At 42.5% G+C, this 16,033-nt stretch overlaps 1 protein-coding gene across 6 annotated transcripts in view; it reads left to right on the forward strand.

Annotated features, from left to right (window-relative positions):
* The window catches only part of LOC132882240 (NACHT, LRR and PYD domains-containing protein 12-like), a 506,140-nt gene that overhangs the window by 73,511 nt on the left and 416,596 nt on the right, over positions 1–16,033 (forward strand). For 4 of the 6 annotated variants that reach the window (XM_060915514.1, XM_060915516.1, XM_060915515.1 and 1 more), the window contains one exon: positions 9,050–9,223. In XM_060915514.1, coding sequence (XP_060771497.1) covers positions 9,050–9,223 — 174 coding nt within the window. Of the gene's footprint in view, positions 1–9,049; positions 9,224–13,181; positions 13,356–16,033 lie in introns of all 6 variants that reach the window. The other 2 variants (XM_060915518.1, XM_060915519.1) reach the window with 2 other exon arrangements.

Consider the following 16,033-nt stretch of genomic DNA (forward strand, 5'->3'; position numbering starts at 1 on the left):
CATGTTCTCCCCGTGTCCGCGTGGGTTTCCTCCGGGTGCTCCGGTTTCCCCCACAGTCCAAAGACATGCAGGTTAGGTTAACTGGTGACTCTAAATTGACCGTAGGTGTGAGTGTGAATGGTTGTCTGTGTCTATGTGTCAACCCTGTGATGACCTGGCGACTTGTCCAGGGTGTACCCCGCCTTTCGCCCATAGTCAGCTGGGATAGGCTCCACCTTGCCTGCGACCCTGTAGAAGGATAAAGCGGCTAGAGATAATGAGATGAGATGAGTATCTGGTTCCATAACATGTAACTTACATAGATTAGCACAAGAAACATTTCAAATATAGTGAATAAACTTCATTCTGTTTGTTATAAGCTTACCTGCGACGATTGTTAATTTCGCTGTCGTCAGCTGGCGGCGGACTTGTTGTTCTGTAATTGTGTTGGTGGTGGTTGATATTCAAGTTGAGTGCATTACTGCCACCTGCTGCTTTGGGTGGAGAACTACTGGTTTGAGAGCACGCTGTTGAATTGCGTCTGTATGCGAACTACTGCATACAGACATAGTTCAGCAAAAAAGTTGCCGACAAAGCAGTGTTGGGGTGGCCGGAGGGGTGGCCAGAGATTAATTTAGGGTGGCCTTGGCGACCACTGGCCACCCTGTGGCTCCACCCCTGCCACCCTTATCTGTATTGCAGCGTGCCTCGCCAGACGGCAGTTGGTGCCATTTTTATGATGGTCTTTGGTACGACTCGATCACGAGTACAGCTCACAATCTCCCAGTGGAGAGGCAGACACTAGGCCAACTCGCGGTGTTCATTAGAATAAACAGGTGATATTAAATCCTCATGACGTTCTGGACAGGGCTTTACATTAACTTTTTTGCTCTCCAGCCATTGTGCCTAGTGGTTTTGCCAAGTCACGAGCCATTCAGCCTTTTCACTAGCCACAATTTTGTTGCCAGGAAATCGCAGTTTTTTCTTCACCATGATACGTTAAAGTTAGGAAGATCTAGATTTAATTATGAATGGCAGCGTATAATGTATCTCTACAGTAGCACTCAGGTATTCAGTGCTGTTAAGGTCGCTCCCTATATGAAAACATGCAACCAGTTCAGGCAAAAATATAAACAGAGTATTCTGTTTATTGAACTCAAATTCAAGCCCCTTACAATATGAAATATCGTATAATATGAAAAATAACATTCAGTACAACTGAAGTGGGGGTGGCACGGTGGTATAGTGGTTAGCGCTGTTGCCTCACAGCAAGAAGGTCCGGGTTCGAGCCCTGTGGCCGGCGAGGGCCTTTCTGTGCGGAGTTTGCATGTTCTCCCCGTGTCCGCGTGGGTTTCCTCCGGGTGCTCCGGTTTCCCCCACAGTCCAAAGACATGCAGGTTAGGTTAACTGGTGACTCTAAATTGAGCGTAGGTGTGAATGTGAGTGTGAATGGTTGTCTGTGTCTATGTGTCAGCCCTGTGATGACCTGGCGACTTGTCCAGGGTGAACCCCGCCTTTCGCCCGTAGTCAGCTGGGATAGGCTCCAGCTTGCCTGCGACCCTGTAGAACAGGATAAAGCGGCTACAGATAATGAGATGAGACAACTGAACTGATTCTAATATTAAAAGTCTAATTCAAAACTTTTATCATTGAAAAACATTTGATGTTTTCATATGCAAGTACTGTGTATTATCAAGTATTATTATGTATTATCTATTAATTGTGTGTGTGTGTGTGTGTGTGTGTGTGTGTGTGTGTGTGTGTGAACATGTGTAGAGAGAGACATTAAATGTCCTCATTACATTCATCATCAGATGAGTCTGAATGGTCCATGAAAAATGGTCTTCGTGACCTGAGGCTTCCAGCAGGCCATAAGTTGATAGCTGGGGTGGATCAACTTCTTTCCAATCGCGTGAATGTTTCTAAACAGCAGCTCCATCCTCTCCAGCTCAGCCGACTTCATGACAGCCAGGGACTGAAAGCAATGCTGTCCTGTAGTAACCAGCTGTCTTTGCCTGTTTTGATGTTATAGTACCGATGTGTGCATTTGACTTTTCGTGGTCCTTTATAGTTTCGAGTTTAAAATTACTGGTGCCTGTCTTTGCCAGACTTTTTACAGTCTTCGCAGTACAGGGTATTTTCAGTTTTGCTATGAATCAGAATCAGAAACACTTTAATTGCCAGGTGTGCAAACACACACGAGGAATTTGACTCCGGTACCACTTAGCTTTCATAGTACAACACAGATAAAAGCGTACACACAAAACGAACAAACAAACAAACCACAGGAATGGTGCAATAGTAGGGAATAATAGGAAATAATAGGAAATACAGAGAGAGAGTCTAACTGCAGTGATCTTCAGGGGAAGATTGTTGCTCCAGCAACGACCTTGAGGCAGTGCTGGCTGGGAGAGCCGAAGATAAGATTGGAATTTGTTTAGGCTTGAAACGGGTAGATGTGGCAGACTACCCCGCTCGTCCATTCTGGTCACTAAAATGATCCATATCTCTCTGCAAAGCCATCAACTTCTCCAATATGGAATCCACCGAGCGGCTCAAGTTTTTAAATAGCCACAGTCTGAGTGCCGACAGCTCTGCCCACCGCTTCAATCATGTCGGGCAGCTTTATGGGGCTTTGAACAGCTGTCACCGTTTTCTGATTTCCTCGATACACCAGGGCAATGCCTAGTCCAATCAGCAAAAGTCCTGTGATCATGGTTCCGAATAGGTAAATATCCTCAATGTCCTCCACAGAAAGAACTGCCAGGCACACGACAAGAGACTTCTCCCAGGCGTCCATCGTATATCCAGCTGCGAATGTTCCAGGAGGACAGGCTGGTTCCCCCGAACCCAGGCTTCTCATTGAGAAGATTGTGTCAATTGCGTGAAGAGACCAGTTTATCAAATCCATGAATTTTGATTTGAAGAACAATGCAGAAAGGGTCTCTCAGACAAGACGAGTCAGCAGAGCAGAAGCAGGAAAGCTCAGGGGAGGAGAGGCAGAGCAATGCGAGATGAGAGGAAAAAAACACCTCCGCATTATGCTCCTATCAGGAGCACTATGTGGAAACATTTAAAAAACCTCAGCGCAGCAGCTCTCCATGAAAGCACGAAGAAGAATTAACACAACAATTACACAAAACATAGAAAGTACGGGAGAGCGAAGTCCCGAGGCAGCCGTCCGTGGCGCCATCTTGGATGGAAACTATGCCAATCTCGCCCGAACTTCCATTTGTCATTGAACTGTCTTATCTTCCTATTAGCATCCAGCTCTGAGGCCCCCGCGGTCCGAACCTTGGTCATTTTTAAGAGCTGAAAATACATTTGTACGCTAAATATTCAACTGGATAAAAAATAAAGAATAACATTAAAACGTCTCCGTAAAAAGTGCATTGTTGATGTTAAATGTTGATTCTGTCTTCTGTGTCTGTTTCGTGCGCGCGACTCTGAGACCAAGAACACAAAAGCGAACGAGTGCGCGACTCGGGGGAGGAACGCAGTGCAGGAGACACGGGGTTTCCATGGTAACCATCACTTTCATCAAGCTGTTAAATTTACATTTTCGGAGCAGCGCAGTTGTAGCCTGCTTTATTTGTGATTTAAAAAATAAATCATTCAATAAGCCAAAGCAATAGAATGGAAAGTTTCATCTTATGTTTGCCTTGGATAACTTTGCCTAAAACATGGTGGTGTATTGAGGTATTTCACCTGACGTCACAGGGTCACGTGACGCCCGGTGTCCACCATTTTGGACAGCAAGCTAGCTAATGTCAACAACAGTAGCTGGTATGTTACTGTAGCAATATTTACATTCAGTCATTTGGATGACTGTTAAAACCTTTCAGTCTCAAGTTTTTCCTTTACTGGATTTACTAGTTTACTGAGCTAGCGCGCGATGGCTCCCGGCTTGGCCGGCGAGCGCGCTAGCTCAGTAAACTAGTAAATCCAGTAAAGGAAAAACTTGAGACTGAAAGGTTTTAACAGTCATCCAAATGACTGAACGTAAATATTGCTACAGTAACATACCAGCTACTATGTTGTTGACATTAGCTAGTGCTAACAGCTAGTTGCTAATACACTGCTACAACTACACCGACCCTAATAATACAGTTCTTGGTCATTGCCTGGTAACAGCAAGTTTATAACGGGCCATGTCTCAACAGACTAAGAAGTTATTTCAATGACATTTAATAACATTTTGTTTATCCTGAGGACCGAAAGTAAATGAAAATGTGAACAAACCTTAGCTGTAATAAGATGGCGACCACCGGCTCCAGGGACGACCCGCTGATGTAGGCATGTTACCCAGCCTGACACAAAATATTTGTAGGCATCCAAACTCTTATACGCTTTCAGATCAATACCTGTGTATGGCGATGGGTTTTTAACGACATAGGTATACAGATCATGTGGGCCGAAGTCAGGTAAAGACGAGGGCTTCGTGTACTTCCGTACGTCAGTGAACAATCCTGGTGGAAGCAGGTAAACGTCGTTCTCTAAGCCTGCTAACCTCAATTTTTGCAAATACCTCTCCCTCTGCTCGCCCTGTAAATGCCCTACGTCGCTGGATAGTGAAGGTGTTTTCTGCATCTCGCTCCTTTTTCTTTTATGTTTTTCATTTGTCGCCTTCCTCGCATTCAAACTGATTCGAGCTGTGCCGTCCAAAATGGCAGCATCACATGACTTGGTCACGTGAGTGAAATACCTCAATACTGATTTCTTTCCCAGAATGTTTTGTGTGTAGGTGTAACGGATGCCAGATTGTTAATGTATCTCAGTTCCATAGGCTACATGGTTAGAGGATCTTTTGTCCTCATTGCTTGGGCCAGATCAAACCATTAAACAAACTTAAATTATTCTTACTCTTGCCACATACAGGATTTTTTTTTTCAAAACTGATGATATTCAGTTCAAACACCAGGGCTCGACATTAGCACTTGCCCGATGGCCCGCCGGTGTTTTTTACGTCTTTCGTGCCAGTTCGGGCCACTAAATTTGGCCAAACAGTGGCCCGGGCGGGCCAGTACGTTTTCGATACAAATGAAATTTTATTACTCATATTTTACCCAGAATTGTGAAGAAATTGTTCGTAAAATGCACCTTTTCGATACGAGGTCCGCTGTCTTTGTTTACGTCACGCTCCGCTCCGCGGCAGGAGTGTGTCATCTTCGTGCATCGTCGGGATGTTCGGCGCTGTTCGGAAGCGTCATTTTGGTCGAGCGCCAGATCGAGGAGAGAAGGGCTGAGTTTACCAGAGTCTCAGATGACCATCGGGACACACTTAGTGACACCATGGCAGCAGGATGTGCACGCATTCAGGGCTCGACATTAACGGTTATCTGCTTGTCCGGGACAAGTGAGACTTTATGTCGGACAAGTTCATCGTCTCCGTTACTTGTCCGATCGGACAAGTGCCAAAATACACCGATATTCGGGTTACATATCAAATTTATCAGTTTATTCACATGATTTCCGAAGCATCTCACTCGACATATTGTTTTGATGAATCCCTGGATGTTCGGAAAGAGTGATGTGCGCATGCGCAATATTCCACTTGCGAAACCGGCCAATACCGCTTCGTGTATTTGAGCTGAAAAGTAAACGGTCGTGTATGATTGGTTTTAACCGTGTCATACACGTGGATTTGTTGACATTTCTGTTGGCGGGATCATTATTCAGCTGTATATTTACGTTGAGTGTGTGGTAAATTCCAAATCTCTGAATTGTTGTCGATGGTGTTCATTTTATAGCCGAGCGCGTGGCGGGGTGTGCTGGGCTTGGACTGTGCCCCTGCGTGCGTGTGGATTGACGGAGTGAGGTAGGAGTGGGGAAAGTTATCTATGAAATAAAAGGCTGTCAAAGGGCTGCTAATTAGGTTACTGGCTGTATTAATTAACTAATTAGTAATGGGAGCTTAGGAATTTGAAACAGGGCTCTATAATTTAGATATAATTATGGATTATTTGAAATTATCTTTTTTTGACCGTTAAATACCATACAGGAGCCACACTGAATAATTAAACAATTAATCAGTGGAGGATATATATTCAAAATTAATAATTTAAAAATGTGTATATATATATAATTTTAATTTTCTGGTTTTCAATTTCTCAAAATAAATTAATGATTGATGGAGTCCAATTGATGGAGCAGAACTCAAGGGCTGATAGATGAAGATGAATAGAAACTTTATTTGTATCCATTCATCTGTGAGTCAGTAGAGGTGTGGAGGTTTTCATAAGATATATTATCTTGTCATTTGATAACTAGATTTCAGTGTATAATAATCAGTGATTTACAGTATTAATCAGTCAATTTTATCAGTTGTTTTTATTTGTAGCATTGTTGTTGTTATTTGTTTCTCTTGTCCAAACTAGTGATATCTCAAGTCATAAATTTTATGATAATGTTAGTTTTTGTGATATTTGTTGCTGAACTGCAGAGTACTGATCTGTGTATATATAATGGTTAGTGTTTCTGGATCTCATAGTATACTTATTTTGTTCTTAAAATTTTATGTTCATAATTTCTACTCTGTTGGGATATATTGCTTCTGAACTTCAGCAGAATAATTGGTGAATTATGGTATCAGTCAGTCTGTTTTACTATATTTTTGAACTTTTGCCTCAGTATATCAAGTATTGATTACTTTTGATTCATAGATATTATGCATATGTTGTGAACTTGGAAACAAATGCCATAAAGATTGGGTTACAAATAGTTTTGTGGGGTTTTTTTCTCAAATATTTCTTCGGACAAGTCAACTTCACATTCGGACAAGTAAATTTCCTTTCAACTTGCCCGACAGGACAAGCGGTTTCAAAAGTTAACGTAGAGCCCTGGCATTTTAGACGAGAGTGTGGAAGAGGAAAGCTATTGCACTAAACTATAAACCTGAAATTGACTTTATTGCTATTTCAGTGCAGTGCACATTTTCAGAAGCAAAACGTTTTATATATTTATTTCAATTTGATGTGACTGTTTTTGACTGTTCTTGAGTCCATTGCTGGTAATTTGGACCGAGTTACTGTCTTTTGTCAGTATTGTTTTCAGGTACAAAATCAAAATATAAGTTGTGATAATCTTGAGAAGGCTCTTTTTAATTTTAGGGGGGGGTCATTATTTATGGGGGAGGGGGGCTATGAATTTATGGGGGGGTCATGAAAAAGTGACACTACTTTTTACGGAGATGAGATTATTGCCTCCTACAATGATGTGGCTTGGGGATATTCTGCAAAAATTTTCAGCCTCGCTGCGCTCGGCAACAACATGTACCCCTAAAGTCTACTTTTCTAGCCAAAAATCAATGACATACTGTATTATGAACTGTATGAAATGTGGTGGCCTGAATGCGGGTACCGAGCGCATTCGGGCCACCACATTTTCCATTTGGGCCAGTAACTTTTCAATTCCACTGGCCCAATGGGCCACCAGTGGTAAATGCTTAATGTCTAGGCCTGAACACTATTAAAAGTAATTTCAGGAATAGATCTCTTGTGTGGCGTGTAATTCACCCTCTCATTGAAATATGGCGGAAATGTTTCGGCGCGCGCTTTGCACATCACGGACCTCGGTGATTTTAAAATGCTGCTCCGGCCCTGATCATCTCTGCCCCTTTTTCCCTGAGCAGCCGGGTTTGAAACTCCAGCTATGTGCCGCAACATAGTGCGCTTGTCAGTCGTCAGCAACTTTGTTGCTTCGTTCATTAACCGCAGGTTACCGCATCACTGATTTTATCTGAGCCGTTAACGAACGTTCTAAACAATTCTAACATGTCAGAATGTTTATGCAGGTGCTCATGGGAGTTGTAGGCGTGTAATATTACACTGCAATGCGTTTATTATATCCGATGCCTTCAGAGAAAACTACAATTAAAATATATCGTCATACCACAGAATAAACCACCCGCCAAAGTGGCTAGTGGGACTAAAGTCATTACCCGCCAAAGCCCAATTTTACCCGCATTTGGCGGGTGGGCGGGTGCTAATGTAAAGCCCTGGTTCTGAATAATAAAGTTAATTTTTCACACTCATTGTAGGAGCCAAACTTTAATTTAAACTTGCTTTGGTTTAGAGATTCATATTTTTTGCTTTCGATTTACTGGCACGTAGCTTGGAACTTTTATTTTGACGGAGCCTTAGGTCACCTGTTCAGGTAGAAGATGGTGCCCTCCGTGTGCTCAGTCGAGTCTCCGTTAGACAATGGAAGATGCTGGAGACCAGTAGTTGTGGGGTTTTATTTATTTATTTATTTAAACCGCTTCAAAGCTATGCTTGAACAATTAGACTTAAAGGAGAACTGAAGTCATTTTTAAACTTGCTTTATTTCTTAACGTGTTATTCAGTTACATTTTCGGTTTTAGTAACCTTATATCGTGACTCGTATTGGCAACTAATTGCAATTAAATATTATATTTATCGGCCTATTCGGTTTTTGTAGGCCGTGATGTGGTTCGTTTTAGGTAAACAAAGCAAACATTTAAAACGAAACAACTCTTTATTCCTTTCAGAAAACTGAAAGACGGGTTCTCGGTATGGCCATGGGTGCGTTCATTCCCCAGAAGAACCGCCTCCTTCCATTCTGCCATCAACTGATCGTGTTCAAATAATGCTGTGGAGAAATCACTGAACTTGATTTTATCCAGTCTACGGCTGTGACGTGACCCTCGTGATTACTGATAGACTGTCTCAGTGTCACCTGCGAATAATCAATCACGTTTTAGAAAAGAAATGAAAAAAACATCCACTTTCAAAGCCGCTTCATAGTAACGAGTAACGAGGACCCTGATAGAAATGTAGTGGAGTAAAAAGTACGATATTTGTCTTTCAAATGTAGTGAAGTTAGTCATAAGTTTCCAAAAAAAATACTTAAGTAAAGTACCGATACTCAAAAAGTGGACTTCAGTACAGAACTCAAGTAAATGCACTTCATTACTGTCCACCTCTGGAGATAAGCGTGTAACAACTAAACAGCATCCAAAGTGTTTTGACTTTGTTAGACCACTACACTCATCATCTTTAAAGTCAGTATTAAATCTGTTGATGAAGTGTGTGTCATTGTGTCTCTGCAGGTTGGAGCAGTGTGGTGTCTCAGATGAAGGCTGTGCTGCTCTGAGTTCAGCTCTGAGATCAAACCCCTCACACCTGAGATACCTGAATCTGACCGGTAATAATCTGGGAGACTCAGGAGTGAAGCGTCTCTCTGCTGGACTGGAGAATCCTCACTGTAAACTGGAGATACTGGGGTAAGATCATCTCTCTGAGAGTCACATGACCTGCTCCTCAGTAAGACCCATTCTCTAATAGTGAGACTGAAGCAGAGGCTTTAGCTTCATCATCAGTGTCCTGAGGAGGAAGATTGTTTCTGTTCACTGCACACTGATGATTTGTCACAGAGTCTTTGGGTCAGATGGACGTATGTGAGAAGCTGCAGCACAAAACGGGACTTGATCCGACTGTGATGTGTCTGAACTCACTGTGAAATTTACTACAACACTGTAACGAATCCCACAAACTGCACCTGAGACTCAAACTAACTGCCCTCTGTGTGAGCAGCAGTGACATGGTGGAAATGATCTCGGGAATACAAAATTTGAAAACTAAAATGAGACGTTAATGCCAAAGAATTGATTAAAAGCCAATTTTTTTTAAATAAAAAAAAAAATTAAAGAAAAATTAAATGGAGCCGTCCATAGTAACCGTCTTTCTGTCGATTTTTGAATAATTCAAATAATGTAATATAGTAATAAATATAGCCGCAAGCAGCGATCATCGGGATCCAAGCAATAAGGGGCCAAGTGAGACCACACCCGATTTTAAATTTCTTACTTAAGAGGTTCTTAAAGCGAGACGGCCTTTCGATTTCATAAAACCGGTGAAATTTAGTTCTGTCTGAAATGTGGTGATTGTGATATCTGTTTATTTCTGTAATATCTCACAAAATATTAGGCCATTCTGGGGCTGGGAAGTTATTTAATTTGAGGGGATTAAAGCAAATAATGTGCATGAAATCGCTCGCTTCGCGCAGTCAAGCAGACAGAGGAAGTCCGTGTGCGCATGCGCAGGTTTACCTTCTTCTTCTTTTGGGTTTTACGGCAGCTGGCATCCACAGTGTTGCATTACTGCCATCTACAGGTTTCCCTTTGAGCGTGCACTGACAGTTCCATCATTCTGTCGCTAAACGAACAGCTGATCACACCGAGGTGCTCGCTGAGTGCCCATATTTATTAGTTTGGCCCTGCGTTTCCTTTCCTTCGTATATAACATGTCTTTTTCTTCTCGCTTTCCGTTACTGTAGTCGCTCTTTCATGTTTCATTCGCACAGTCACGTCCTCCATTTTTCTCTCCTGTTTCAAATTTGTATCCCACAATGCCTTGCATGAATGGGGAAAGCCCACCATGTGAAGGTATCTTGAATTGGGTCATGGTGAAGCAGGAAAAAATAGCAGAGAATTTAGGGCCATGTGGCTAAAGGCACTCTACCTTTAAGATATTACAATATTTCAGTTTTAGCGCCCCCTGTGGACAAAACGCGATGGTTAATAATGAAAATCGAGACGACTGCAGTCAGTACTATCTCTGAAACGATCAAACATTTAGATTCTACCAGCAGATTGCGCTCCATCCAAAAGCTGAAATATGCAGGCATCACAGAGCCATGTAATCGGCACGGTGGTGTAGTGGTTAGCACGGTCGCCTCACAGCAAGAAGGTCGTGGGTTCGAGCCCCGTGGCTGGCGGGGGCTTTTCTGTGTGGAGTTTGCATGTTCTCCCCGTGTCTGCGTGGGTTTCCTCCGGGTGCTCCGGTTTCCCCCACAGTCCAAAGACATGCGGTTAGGTTAATATGGGACGGCCTTGAGCGAGGCACCGAACTCCCAACTGCTCCCCGGGCGCTGTTTGCATGGTGTGATGAATAAAGTTGTTTTCTTTCTTAATTTACCCATAATTTTTTTTTCCTGTGTGTGCGTGCGCGTGCGTGCTCGCTGATTTGTTCACTTGTGTGCATGTGTTCGCTGCTTCAGATGGGTGTTAAATGCAGAGGAGAAATTTCGCTGTGTAACTTCTATAAGTTTATCTGTAGATGTTTACTGAATTGGGCTCACAATCACTCGTGTACACTTGTGCCGCTCGTCAAACACAAAGCTTAAACATGGCCACATAAACAAATCCACAGTTAGGATTACGCCATGTGAAAGGCCCCGATAAACCAAGTTTGATGCCTGTGTGAGTTACAGTTTTCTGTCCACATACTTTTAGGAGATTATTATTATTATTATTATTATAAGAAAACCAACAGGGTTCCTACAGTTTTGCTCCATGGGCCCCTAGTAATATAGTAATAAAAGGATAAAGTAGTAAATATTCTCTCAGGACGTCTCCGTCTCGCTGCTCTGAACAGGGTTGCCAGATCTACGTTACAGAAGCAGCTCAGTGGATCAGCAGGATTAAACCCATGCAGTTTTCCTCAGTAGTGCTTTCACTAAAATCATCTCCTATTCCACATTTAGTCATAAATACAGACCGTCTGTGAGTAAACCCACTGACTCCGTTCCATTCATACAGTAACCCAGAGCTAAAGTGGAGAACAGGATCAATAGGTGTGTGTGAGAGGAGATCACAGGGCACGACCACTACGCTCTGTTTTATTCTACAGATATGATTAACATCAGGTTCACAAACATCACCAATCCATGGGAAAACACACACACACACACACACACACACACACACACACACACACACACACACACACAACTGTAAAGAAGAAGAAACACACACACAACTGTAAAGAAGAAGAATTCTTTTCTGAAATTAAAACTCTACCTGAAATAGCAATTCCTTGCAACAGATATTGCCACGTGAGGTTGATGAGGTTCCCGACACACAATCCAGTTAAGCACTCACAGAAAGTTCAATGAAATGAGATGGTGGTTTATTCCATTAAGACAATTCCGGTTTACTTTACGGTTGCGAACAAAGGATCAAAAAGGGAAACTAAAGTAAAGCTCTGTTAGTTTAGTCGGTTATTCCAATGCATTCGGCTTATTGCGGTCGGAAAACTATTCCGCCTCGTCATCTACCTTACCCCTGATTCAAAGGACTAATTAAAGCTTGCAGTTACGCGCCACACCGGCACGTCAAGGGGAGTGGCTACATACCACATGACCGGTAAGGCAATCAGGTAAGTATCTAACATAATTCTAACATAATTCCTTTTACAGGTTACCAAACTAAATCATATAGAAACAACAAATACGAAGTCATACAGCAACCTAAATATGGCTCCTACACTACCATACATTGAAAAATGCACCAATTTGAACATAACAGGTGATTTAAAAATCTATATTTCACTACTTGTGTTTGCAGAAACATTTTTGAAGCCTTTGACATGACCTGGTTTTCTGCGTTCATTAATAATAAAACATGGTCTAATCTTCATCCAAGTCAGAAGAGTCGACAAACCCATTCTGTCTAAAGAAAACACACTCGCACTTGTTCTTGTCAGTCCTGAATAAACCATTTAAACATCCACACTCTGGGTTTTAAAGTGTGTGACCCTCTCTGATAACGACTTCTCCAAAAGCTAATGAGAGTCCGACCCTGTTCTATAAAATACACACACAGTCTGATTACTGACCGTCTGATCTTCTCAGGAAAGAGCTGTTCATGTGAACTCTGATTAAAGAGAGATTTTGTAGAGATGTGTGAAGCAGGAAAACGTGACTAAAACAGCGTTTGTAAAGAGCGAGTGTGTGTGACTCGGTCCACAGGAAGATAAATTGTCTCCAAACAGAGCAGATTCAGTGCTGTTGCTCCTCTGCCTAAGATCGAGGCATCCTGCAAAAATCACTCCAAGAGCACAGCATGGAATACTGAAGGAGGAGAAAGAGAAAGCAAAGGAGAGCAGAACAGCTGCAGAAATCTCTAGAACTCACTAAAGTCTCTGTTCATGTGTCCACTGGAAGAAACAACACTGAACAATAAAACTGTTCTAAATTACAGAGAAAGTCTGTTTAACAAAACCAATGAAAATCATTTCCATCCAACACTAATCAGGTATTCTTCTACAGACTGAACGATTATGGAGCGATATTCTCTCTCTCTCACACACACACACACACACCTCGAATTTAAAGACGCGAAGTGAATCGTGATGATCATAAACTGAGACAGTGAAGTGTGTGTCATTGTGTCTCTGCAGGTTGCGGCGGTGTGGTGTCTCAGATGAAGGCTGTGCTGCTCTCGCTTCAGCTCTGAGATCAAACCCCTCACACCTGAGAGACCTGGATCTGACTGGGAATAAAATCAGAGACTCAGGAAAGAATCTGCTCTCTGCGCTTAAGGATGATGAACATTACAAACTGCAGACACTGATGTGAGTAATGACTTTTTTAGTTCAATGTTGGGGAAGAAGAAAAATCTTTTAACCTCGTTATCATTTTTGTTTAATTTCAGTAAAGATCACATGACCAGGCCATGAAATGAAACCAGTTTTAGAAATTTTCACTGTGTTCTGTTTAATCAGATGTGGGGTTTTTTTCCTTCTCACAATTACCTTTAATGTTGTTTAGTGGTCAAGTCAACTTTATTGTCAAATATGCTATACATGCTCGACATACAGCACAGATGAAATATCAGTCCTCTCTGACCCACGGTGCAAACAGGCAATGCAATAAATAAAAATAGAATAATTGAAAAAAAAAAAACAATATAAACAGTATAAACACTCTAGATAGGAACTAGACATAGACTAAACACTCAAACAATATAAACAGTATAAATAAACAGTATAAACACTAGATAAGAACAAGACAGACTAAACACTCAGACAATATAAACACTCTAGATATGAACTAGACATAGACTAAACACTCATATATATATATACACACACACATAAATTGGTTCAAATAACCAAACAGTCAAGGGCACTTGAGGTATAGCACAGGGATGAGAATTTTCTGCAGAATTCCGAGTTTTTCCCACTGAAAATGTCATTTTTGTGAAACGTGTAAATCCATTGAGAAATTTTTTTTTTGGGGGGGGGTCGGCAAGAGGCTTGTGGTGGCACAAGCAGGCAGGACCAACCGCCCGCAGCATTTGTTGCGAGTGCAGGGAAAGGCCTACCGGCATTCTAGTAACGTGTTTGGCTCCACTCATATGTAAAACGCATCACACATTTCTAAGCATTTTCATCTCCCATCTGTTCAGCATTGTCTCTGGTCTAGGAAACACACGTACAAACCGGTTATTTCTAGCGTCAAGTTTATTTAGTTCTAGCATTTTTATAACACAAAATAGTTTTCAGTAACTCGTCACGCGAACTCCACACACTTCCTGTTTGTTGTGAGAAACCGAGGGACTGTACCATTGGCTTGTTATGGAGGGGTTTCGCGGGTGTTTGGTAGAACGGACTATTTTAACGGGGGTGTTTTAGTGGTGTTGGGGAAACATGTATTTTACTGTGCACTGAAGGGTTTTTGGTTAATGAAAATTATTTTGGATGTTTGTATATTTTGTGTTTGTTTCTTTAAATTGTTATTTTGTATTTAGGATGTCATTTATTTAGTTGATTGATTAATTTTGCAATTTGGGCTCAAGTGTGGGTGGGGCTGCGGGTATGTAAGCTCTGCAGTAGCTCCAGAGCCTCAGTTGTGGTTGGAGCGTCTTGTTTGAAGGTGCTGTGGTTTGGCTGACTAAGGCTACGTTCACACTGCAGGCTGAAGTGACTCAAATCCGATCTTTTCGCCCATATGTGACCTGTATCCGATCTTTTATTGACAATATGAACGACACAGATCCGATTTTTTTCAAATCCGACCCAGGCCGTTTGGATATGTGGTCCTAATTCCGATTCCTATCCGCTCTTTTCATATGCGACTTCAGTCTGAACCGCCAGGTCGCATTCATCCGACTTACACGTCATCAACAAGCCACAAACGTCACTATTCTGCGCTGAAGTAGGCGGCGGGTCTCTCAAAAAAAGTTACAACAACATGGCGCATAATCACGGGCGCAGATAGAGGGTGGGACGAGTCATATTTAAATTCACTTCGTTCGGTCCCCCCCACTTATAGGGAGGAAAAAACGTCTATGCTGTCTTTCTTTGCATAAGGCAAACCTCACGGAAAAATCAAAAGACTAATTACCATTCGGTTTATTGAGGTGCACGGCAGTGTATACATAGTTGCAACAACTCACATAAAACAAAACAAAGACTGATATTCGGTTGGTTGAGCTGCGCAGACTGCACAGGTTGCGAGCTCGAGCTTGGTTGCTATGGTAACCCACAACAAGTTTGACAGGCATATCGGGGTTGGGGTTGGTTTGCTGGCAGCTTTGTCCCCCCCAGTTCAAAAAACGTATCTGCGCCCCTGCGCATGACATCAATGCGAGGGACGCTTCGGGCTGTGAAGGTTCTGAATCTTCTCAATGGAAGGACACAGAGGTTAGGGAGCTGATTTCCATTTGGGGGGATGCAGCTATTCAAGCTAGATTGGATGGATCATACCGCAACCGGGCGGTTTTACTTCCGTAAACACTGGCCATGCTCACTGCGTGTGACGTCGTCGTATCCTGCAGTGCGCATGCGGAACACTTTTAGGTCGCTTTTCGTTCATACTGAGGATCACATACAAGTCGCATATATTTGTTAATGTGAACGACCTCACAAAAAAATCGGAATTGAGCATTAAGCCTTGCAGTGTGAACGTAGCGTAATAGTTTTGTTCAGGGTCTTTTTTGATTTACTCTGGCAAACTTGAAGCCTCTTTATTTTTGTTTTCTTATTTTGTTTGTGGGGCGGCACGGTGGTGTAGTGGTTAGCGCTGTCGCCTCACAGGTCTGGGTTCGAGCCCCGGGTCCGGTGAGGGCCTTTCTGTGTGGAGTTTGCATGTTCTCCCCGTGTCCGCGTGGGTTTCCTCCGGGTGCTCCGGTTTCCCCCACAGTCCAAAGACATGCAGGTTAGGTTAACTGGTGACTCTAAATTGAGCGTAGGTGTGAATGTGAGTGTGAATGGTTGTCTGTGTCTATGTGTCAGCCCTGTGATGACCT

This window comes from Neoarius graeffei, chromosome 2 (assembly GCF_027579695.1).
Source record: "Neoarius graeffei isolate fNeoGra1 chromosome 2, fNeoGra1.pri, whole genome shotgun sequence".
NCBI lineage: Eukaryota > Metazoa > Chordata > Actinopteri > Siluriformes > Ariidae > Neoarius > Neoarius graeffei.